At 43.0% G+C, this 10,123-nt stretch overlaps 1 protein-coding gene across 1 annotated transcript; it reads right to left on the reverse strand.

The window, feature by feature from the left end:
- Positions 1 to 2,196: 2,196 nt before the first annotated feature.
- LOC102372251 (olfactory receptor 1052-like) lies at positions 2,197 to 10,123 on the reverse strand. Its single transcript, XM_006032219.1, has 4 exons — positions 10,100 to 10,123; positions 7,313 to 7,373; positions 4,612 to 4,675; positions 2,197 to 3,158 (listed from the first exon to the last, which is right to left on the reverse strand). Exon 4 carries the CDS (start codon positions 3,127 to 3,129, stop codon positions 2,197 to 2,199), a length of 933 nt encoding a protein of 310 aa, XP_006032281.1. The 5' UTR covers positions 3,130 to 3,158; positions 4,612 to 4,675; positions 7,313 to 7,373; positions 10,100 to 10,123.

The raw sequence follows: 10,123 nt of genomic DNA on the forward strand, positions 1-10,123 counted from the left end.
ACTCTTTCCTCCCTATGCAGGGGGTCAGACTCAATGATCTATTGAGGTCCCTTCTGACCCTAACATCTATGAATCTATGAATCTATGATAAACAAAGGATTTCCTATCCTAGCAGTGACATGACATAGACAGTGTCATTCTCTGCTTTACCTGTGGCAAATGAAGGATGTGTTTAATGTTTCAGCCATTGTGCCCAGTTATTGTGTATGAACTTGTTTGTGAAGGTTTAAGAATAAGTTAGACAAATATTTCCTGTTATGAATCATGATTACTAAAGTGTCTGAGCTCCCTGGTATCCTGGGAAAGGTACTCCAGCTCATGACTGCATTCTGCCCATGAAGTAGAATTCTAATATAATAAAGGGCTTAGTTTATCTGTCTGTGTATCTGGCTATCTGTCCGTAATGTTTTTGGGCAACTGCACATCTGCTGCCAAGAGAGCTAGCAGCGACTGGCTTCATGGGCTCTGAGGCCTCAGGCAGGGAGGTGGAGGCAAAGGCAGAGGAGGGCAGCAGGGAGGGAGATGCCACTGCCGCTGCTGCCTCAGGCAGGGAGGTGATGGCAGCCAGGAGTGGAAGAAGCTGCTGCACCAGGGCGGTGGTGGCAGTGGTGGCAGTGGCAATGGGACTGTTTACATGACCAGACACAAAGGGTTAGTGAAGGGGGGAGAGGGTGGGGAGCAGGTAAACACTCCCTGGAACACTCCATCATTCATGATAGGCAATTAGCTTAGTCTGTATGTGTGTCTGTCTGTGTGTCTGTCTGTCTGTAATGCTTTTGGCCAACTGAGCATGCACTGCTGAGAAGGTAAGAGGCAATTGGCTGTGTGGCCTGGGCTGCACGGGCTCAGGTTTGCACCACTGCTGGGGAAGTTTGTGGAAGCAGCAAACATGCCCCGGCTGCCCGAGCAGTAAGGCTTTCCCCCATCTGAGGGCAAAGGGGGGATCAGGGTGGCAGTGCCCTCACCCCATTGTTTGGCCCCCATGCCCCCCAAAATAGCTGGCAGGGAGGTGGAGGTGGCAGGCAAGGAGGAAGAGAGGTGGACATGGGCCAAGTGGATGCGGAGCATTGGGTGAGGAGCAGGGCCAGACCCAGAGTTGTGGGGGTGGAGTGGGGCTGGACCTGGAGTGGCAGGGGAGAGTGGGGCCAGACATGCAGTGGCGGGGCAGGTGGAGCAGGGCTGGACCCAGAACAGCAGTGGAGTAGTGGAGCAGGGCCAAATCCAGAGCGGGGGGGAAGGCTAGAGTGGGGCCAAACCTGGAGTGGCGGGGAGGGGAGCAGGACTGGATCCATAATGGTAGGGGATGAACCTGGATCTGGGGGATGGTGGAGCATGGCCAGAGGAAGAATGGTGAGGGGTTGGGCCCATGGTCAGACATGGGGCTCTGTCCTCACCCCCACCCCATCATTTTTTGATGGGCAATTTGCTAGTAGGGAATAATGATGCAATAAAAAATAGAGCTCCAGTGAGTTACCAGAGCAACAATTCTGAATTAAAATTATCAGGGTCTGGAGAAACTTTTTAAGACTTGGTCCAAAACAGCTTCAGTTTAAACTACCAGGAATAGGACACAAAATTGAAATTTTCCATTAGCTAAATGTACATGTGCAATAAATAAATAAAATTAAGTATTTGATGAAAATGCAATTCATTATCACAACTCTGCTCATGGAAATAGTTTTACCACACAAAAGATAAAATGTGTAATTCTGGAGACACCTTTATTCAGATGTAGAGTTCTTATTTCAGTCTGGTAGAAGTCCATTATGAAAATAACCTGGCAAAATAGAAACAAAAAAGTTTAATCTCAACTTAAAATGTTCAATCAGCATTATTTATTAAAAACATCTTAAAAAAAGAGTAAGAACAACACCATTTTCTAAAGAAGAGTTAAAAGTTACAAGACATTGGAAAGCACCATATGTATGTATAGCCCTATATGTATATATGTCAAGGGATGAAGAGAGATAGATGACACCCTTATTCAAACAAACAAGAGGCAACCTCATGCAACTTGATAGAAAGGCTTTGTTACGCTTAATATCACAGGGTTTAAAAAGCAACTGAATCTTTTGCTATTAAAACTTGTGAATTGCTAGAAACAATTGCAAAGCAGAAAGATCTGGACAACTACACAGAAACTATGTTCTCCTTTTAAACTTTTGACTTGTGCTCAAATTCAGCCCCAGAATCCAATTATCTCAAATATTTTTTTTTCCCAGCTATTGACCTTCTTAGGGTATCCTTCACCTCTTTGTTCCTCAGGCTGTAGATGAGGGGGTTCAGCATAGGGACCACAAGGGAATAAAACACAGAAGAGACTTTTTCCTGCTCCAGTGAGTAGCTGGAACTGGGTTGAAGGTAACTAAAAGTAATGGACCCATAGAATACAGTGACAGCTGTTAAATGGGAGGTACAAGTGGAGAAGGCTTTACGCCTACCCTCAGCAGAGCGGATCCTCAGGATGGCAGACAGGATGTACAGATAAGAGATGATGATCATTGAGAGGGAGAAGGCAGATATAGCTCCAGAGAAGACTAAGAGCAGAGTCTCATTTTTGTGGGTGTCAGAACAGGCAAGTTCTAGCAATGGAGGAAGATCACAGAAGAAATGCTTGATGACATTAGGCCCACAGAATGACAGTCCCAGTAATCCACAAGTGTGTACCAGTGAGTTTGTGAGCCCTCCAATGTAGGATCCAGCAACCAGCTGTATACAGACTCTCCTGGGCATAGCAACAGTATAGAGCAGAGGGTTACAAATGGCTACATAACGGTCATATGCCATCACAGCCAGCAGAAATGCTTCTGTGGCCACTAAAAGAGCAAAAAAGTAAAACTGAGCAATACATGCACCATAAGAAATGTTTTTTCTCTCCATTAAGAAATCAATCAGTAACCTGGGAGCAGAGACTGAAGAGTAGAAGAGATCAAGGATAGACAAGTTACTAAGGAAAAAATACATGGGGGTGTGAAGCTGGGGATTGACTCTGATCACCCCAAAATTCCCTACCAGGGTGGTGACATAGATCATAAAGAACAGCACAAAGAGGAAGACCCGCAACTGTGGATTATCTGTCAGTCCCAGGAGGATGAACTCTGTTACTGTGGTTTGATTGTCCCGGTCCATCTGTTCTGGATTGCATTTATCATGGAGGTCTACACATAAGAGAAGACTGAGTGTGAATATTAAGACAGACATCAAGAACAATGTATACCTTAACTCATTTTGCACTGGTAGGATCTGTTGGGCAGCCTGACTGATTGCTAATTAATTAGTCTTCAATAGCACTTGTGTAAACACTAATGTTTATTTACTACAAAGGGGTAAATCAAACAAGCATAGAAAAGTAGGACCAGGAAGACACCAGAATAAGCAGTGCACAGAGTTGCAAACCTGTTAAAACTGCTTATATCTTCCTGAAAACTTAGGCCTGCCTGAGTTGGGAAACTGGAACTAGGTACATGTTACGTGTGGACAGCAGTCATTCTTTGACATCTGTGTTGGCTGTTCTTGAGGCGTCTGACACTGCATCACATTTTACCTACCATTGCCGATTGTAACTGGTCACCCTGGTTATCATGCAGAACTCTCCTACCTGCTTCATTTGGCACTTTTTAATCAGTGAACTTCCAGGCACTGCTTGCTTAATAAAAGTTATCTTTTTTTAACAACTAGCTGTGTTCTCACTACCTACTTTGCCACAACTCCCCATCATGACCCCTGCCCCTCAAACTTTGGTTACCACAAAATATGGATGCAGGCACTCCTCCTTCCCAGGCAGAGGAAATGCACTGCTGAGTTTGGTCAAGTGTGGACTACTGAATTATATTGAACTCATGTTTAGGATGGAAGGGAGAGCAGGCAAGTGAAAACACCTCCAGTCAGAAGTTACCCACCCTCTGGAGCCCCAAATTATGGGTGCAAGCACACACACAACCCTAGTCACTCACTAGAGGGACATGCAGAGCTGGCTGCCATCCCCTGGTTTTGGAGCCACAGCTGTTTGTACCATACACAATTGTGCATGATTCCCAGCCAGTGACATTTGGATACTGTTCAATTGTTGTATGTGTCCACACTCTGTCCCACAACAATTGCAAATCAATACCCAAATAGTAATTTTGACAGTGTATCGATTGGTGCATGCTTCCATATCCTACTTGCCGAAGGACGAGGAGGGGGATGAGGGTACTAACCATATCCTGCCACTATAAGAATGCAAAACAGGGGTTTTTTTAATAGACCCAGTGAAAGAGGCTGTGCCTCCTTTCACAACAGAGAAAGACATAATCCCCCATAGCCCATGTCAATCTGACCATGGGTTAAAATTCCTTCCTGATCCCAAATATGGTGATCTGCTGTTATCAATTCCCGTATGTCACCAGGATTTGTAGGAAATAGGCATAAGGGTGAGGGGAAAAAAAAAACAGATGATAAAAATGAGACTCTGGTTAATTGGTGAGTCTCTGTTATGATGCAACATGGTCACCAGAAGATGTTTCCTTAAGGTACACAAAACTTATTTTATACGCCCATAAAAAAGAAGTGTTTGATTTAGTCAGTGTCTTTGTTAATACACACATACATGCACACATGCACGCTACTCACTCCATTCCCTCCTGGATGCATTAGGGACTTTGGCTTGTTGTGAATGTGTTTATTTCCATCCTTCCTGCAACAGAGAAGAAACCAGACCATTCATTACTGACCTTTTAACTGCAGTCAGGTGCTTTCCCAAATATTTAGGAATCTCAAATCATAGATGAATTGAGGGATCTGACGAGATACAGCATCCCTACCTCCACCAACAGGTATAAACACTGCAACATGTACAAACAGCACAGTCTCTGGAATGAACCAGCTGCTCACACTAAAACAGAAAGCTAGAGGAAGAAAATGGGTATTTATTTTTATACACAGAGTCAACAGAAGATGAAATCCCTAGAGCACTGCACCAACCCCAGCCTACATTGTCTTAGTTTCTCTGTCCCAGCCCCGCAACTGACCCAGCATAAAATAAATTTCAGGCTTGTTGTGATCTACTCAGGCTATTCAAATCTGCAATACAGATTTGAATAGTAGAGATGTCATCTCCTTTTGAATTATATGAATTTCATTCAAATTGAATCAGAGTAATTACCATTCCAAAAATGTGGGTTTTTTTCCCTCACATATTCAGAAAGAAAATAAGGAAGACCAAAACTCCCGTTCTAGACTACCAACATTCAGTCACCTTTAATTATAAAGTATCTTGCTTGTCAGATGCATAGAGTCTGTGCTGTTGCATGTGACATGTGGGGCTGGTCAAAATGTTTTCAGTTCACTTTCTTTCAATTCTGTATGAAACTTGGGGTAAAAAATAAAACATCAACAAATTGACATATCAACAATTTGTCAAATTTTATTTCATTTTGACTTGGCAATTTTTGGTTTTGTTTCTTTGGGTTTTTTGTTTTTGTTTTGTTTTGTTTGTTTTAGACTAACAGGCCTAGGGAACATAAATTATACAGAAAGGGTGAAAGAACTAGGGTTAATTAGTCTGAAAAACGAATATTGAAGGTGTAGTGAAATAAGTGTATTCCACCTGGTGACAGAGGAGGGATTTGATAACAGTCCTCAAATACTTTCAGAGAACAGTCTTAAAATGGCTGAAGGGGAAATTATAGAGAGCATGGAGGTGGTTTTTTTTTTTCTGTGACTGTACGGGAAAGGACAATGGCCTTATGCTTCAGTAGAGGAAATTTAGGGTGGATGTAAGAAAGAACTTTGTAACTGTGAGGGTGGTCAAGCTCTGGAACAGGATACTTAAGAAAAATTGTAGAACTCTGTCTTTTGCAATTTTTAATCAGTTAAATTTGCAGTTAAATCAGTTTGCAAAAAGTAATGAAAATGTTAATGAATGAAATTAACATTTCATTAAGTAATGAAATATTTTCTGCTGCGCTCCAAGCTATTGCAGCCAGTTATGGTAATATAGAAGAACAGCTTAACCCTTCCTCTTAGTCATGGGCCAATTCAAAAGAAGCTGTCTGCTGCTTGTATCTATTATCACTAACTAAAATCATGCATGCAGCAGTTTGGACTCACACACCAGATGCAAAAGTTGTGACAGCACCATTGTGGAGGAGGTTTTGCCGACAAGCACCAACAGAGTGCACCTTGGCCTAGTTGGCCTTGGAGCCAGAGGTGGTGAATCACCTGGTAAGAAATGCGATCCAGCAATTAGTGCAGCTTCTACCCATTTTGCAGAAGCCAAGGCTTACCAAGCTGATGAAAACTGCCAAAGCTATGGCAGTGGCCTCAGTGAAAGATGAACCCCCTGACCCCCCCCAAATTGTTGAGAAAAGCCAGGAAAGGCCGGCCCAAGACTCTGCAAGCAAAAATGTGGAAAAACGTGTTAGCTGCCTGTTTCAGTGAAGTGCAAATCAATAGACTGCCCATCAGTGTCTTGCAAGGGCTGAGGGCTAAACACTGTTACAAAAGGGCAAGACCAAAAGCAGAGCCTTTTGTGCCACCAACAGTGTCACCGGAAAGATTCTCTGCCCTGAAAGTAAAACTGTCAACATTTTCCCAGGCACATGCGGAGCCGCCAGGCTTTACCCTGCCTGATCACATGGCCTAGGGAGTCCAGCCAACCCAACTCCTAAAGAAAGGAGCCACAATGGGGGTAGTAGCAGGCTGAGAACCAGTATCTAAAGTTAATATTATCCCCTTAATTTGGATACCTACACAAATTCAATTAAGTAAAAGTAAAAAGTCAATTAATATGCTATTAGACACAGGTGCCCAGATTTGCATTTTGGATTTCACAGATTGGAAAGGAGAGAAAGAAACCCCTTATCAAGTAATTAGAGTCAGAGGTACCAGACGACCAGGACATCTTGTCCGAGCAAACTTTGCGTTACCTAATGGCTCTAAGGTAACAGTGGCTGCAGTAATACTTAAAGGGGGACCAAACTTACTGGGACTTAATGTACTAAGAGGAGAGCAGTTTGCCCTTGAACAAAAAAAATTGGCAGTTTGGGTGCGCAGTGCCTCACCAAGAACCAACAAAAATGGCTATAACAGCTGTAACTAGATGTAAATTATCCCACTAACCCTGCCTCCCATGAAAAGAGTACACAGACCCCAGTATCAAACTCCCCCTGAGGCAACACAACCTCTCCAGTGTATTATAAGCCAGCAGTTAAAAGATGAGACTACTATTCGAACCCACTCTCTGTATAACTATCCAGTGTGGCCAGTGCGGAAGCCAAATGGAGGGTGGCAGTTGACTATTGACGTTCGAGCTTTAAATGCTAATACTGACCTCTTGACGGCTGCCGTCCCATCACTACCAGCCTTGACAGAAAGCATCCAGAGTTATAAGCCTGCATTAGATAGAATCCATTAGTATTACGACGCTATGTGTTTGTATCTATAAAAGTTGCCACAAGAATAACGTTCACCCACGCCTCAGCGAGAGCTACAGCCCAGAACACTTGTGCAGCACTGAAAACTTTACTAACTGTGTATCCACCACCTATAGATCTACAAAGCAATAATAGCCCTCACTTCCACAATCATCTTGTGTATGACTGAACCACAAAACATAGCATTTTATGGACATATCACATCCCATACCATCTGCAGTCTTAATGGATTAGTAAAGTGAGCCAATGGCATCCTCAAATGCAATTTGTGGGTAGCCACTGGCTTGGCTCTTAAAAACTGGGACTTGCACCTGGATCGAGCTATCAAGGCAATAAACAACCCCATCTGGGAGGTAGCCCCATGCAATAGGCCTTTGGATTGGGTGATCCCCGCGAGCCAGCAGTAGAGTGATCTAGGGATGGTGACCCAGAAAAACTCCAGGCAGAAGATCAGGTAGTAATGAAGCATCCTCAAAGAAATAAATGGGAGGAGACACTATTAGCAAAAAGTATGCATAATACATAGTGAGTATTTAAGTCAAATTTATCTAATGGGAGCCAAGCTCCTTGTTGTCTTGTTCCTACAGATTAGATCTGTCCACAAGTGCAGTCATAACCATTTCTAATTGAGCCTGCCACTGAAGACTAAAGCCTGCCAGTGAAGACGAGTCCTGCTCAGTCACCGGTCTGAATCTACTGACATCGTAAAGTGGTAAACTGTTATAAATGTACTCTTTTTATTAATGCCTTATTGTGTTTCCTAAGTAGGGCATGTCTACTGTCCTTCTTATTACCCAGATATTAATAAACTTGCTCCTGAAGACCTCAGAGAGTAGCCTGACTCTAAAGAGCATCCCCCAGAAACGCGTTCAGATGGCCTTCACGTGGTTCAGCTGCAGTATCCATACTGGAAGAAACCCGCCACCCCGGAGCAAGTGAAGTCCTAATCTCTGAGTAAAAGAAACAGGATAGTTGACCGGCAAGGTGGTAACTGTCAGTGCACCTGTAGCACCAGTTATCTTGAGTTCAATCTCTATCTGAAGGCTGAAATGACTAACTGTGGGAGGGGAGGTAATTGTTGTAGCTCCGCTCGTTTAAGAATGTGTTGTTACATACTTCCTGAGGAGAACCCCATTGAGCTCAACGCCCCTGAGTTTGTGTCCCCAATAGTGTATTCTGCATCTGTTCAGCCTCTCAAGCCACTGCATTTATGGGAGAATCTGCCCCCTCCCATCCCTATGGCTAACAACACTCTCCAACAATAGTGTGAGGCCCACCAGGTAGCAGAGCGTATTACAAGTTGAAACAAAGTTATTGCATAGTGTTTTAATCATACCTACACAAAGGCATGGTGGAATGGTGCCACCTGAACTTTATGCAATTCGTGTTGCTTAGGAGCTAAAAGTAGAGCTGTTGCTCTACTGCAATTAAGTAACCGTACTATCCCCCTAAAATGGTCAGAAATTTCCTCTGAGACTATATCTCTCAACTTTATGATACCCACTTCATGGGTATCAGATGTAGACATGCCACGGTTAAAAAACTAAAATAAAGTGAAAAATAAGCTGCAAAGCCTTGAGGCAAAAGCTCAGCAAGGCCCTCAGTTAGCTCTCCTTACTCAAGAGGGTGGGCAAATCATCAGTCTAGCTGTCAACATGCCCAAGCCTTGTAAATAGTATGACGTAATTTGTACTATTCGTGTGCCACCAAGTGCCACCTCAACTACATGGCTAACCATCTTGAGCATCATAGTATTCTGCATTGCCCTAGTGACAAAAGCTAAATAGTGTTTTAATTGCTGTTGTTGTAAATCTGTCATGCTATGCAGGTTAAATTTATAAATACCTCCCCATTTCCTAATGTAGTGCATGTAACTATAGCACCTCAATTGTAGCCATCATAGTGCTTCAACAAGCGAGGGGTGGAGTGTGACAGCTAAAATTATGTTTGTGAGATAAAGGTGCTTGCTGAAGGCCCCATAAAAATTAGACAGTGTTTTTTCTGTATTTGTTTAAATATTAAGCTATATGTTGTTGCTAAATCCTAATTAAAGTTTAAGATGTAGTAAAGCCTTGTATAAAGTAAGGCCTAGTACATTTAGCAAAGCCTTGAAGTAGTAAAGCCCTGGTGGCATAGTTAAAATCACCTTATCAAAAGAATGTAAGGCTTGTACTGCTAATTAGTCAGTCTAAAGACAGTTAAAGTAAAAAAAAAAATCTGAGTGGTTGTACATTATCAAAACCATTCAAAAACTTTAAATTAGCTGAAATATCTAAAAACCATTCAGAAAGAAGATACAGCTCTGTAAAAAGGATTAGTTAGCTGTTTCCTAGATCAGTGGGCCCATGAACCTCGAAGAGCCCAAGAACTGCATTCCAGAGTCCTTCCTGGTACCCCTTCGGACAGTGCTGTTCAAGAATGCCTGACTTCGCTGAAATTTGTAAAAAGAGAAGCTTGCTGTGTATCAGGCATCAGAGGGGACTGCCGATAAATTGCCAATGTAAATTGCTTTTGTCTGTTATTGTTTGTTTTGTTACTATGCATAGTTGTGTTTTTTTAAGTCAATAAATCTTTCTTACCTTTCTACCCCCGACCATAATCTCAATCCCAAACCCTCTGCAAGCGGCTGGAAAACACCATCACCACCTTGCACCTCCTCCTGGGGGCGGCAGCACAGGGCTTACCTTCCTCTTCCTCCAGTGTCATCA

Source organism: Alligator sinensis, unplaced genomic scaffold, assembly GCF_000455745.1.
Source record: "Alligator sinensis unplaced genomic scaffold, ASM45574v1 scaffold1_1, whole genome shotgun sequence".
Classification (NCBI taxonomy): domain Eukaryota; kingdom Metazoa; phylum Chordata; order Crocodylia; family Alligatoridae; genus Alligator; species Alligator sinensis.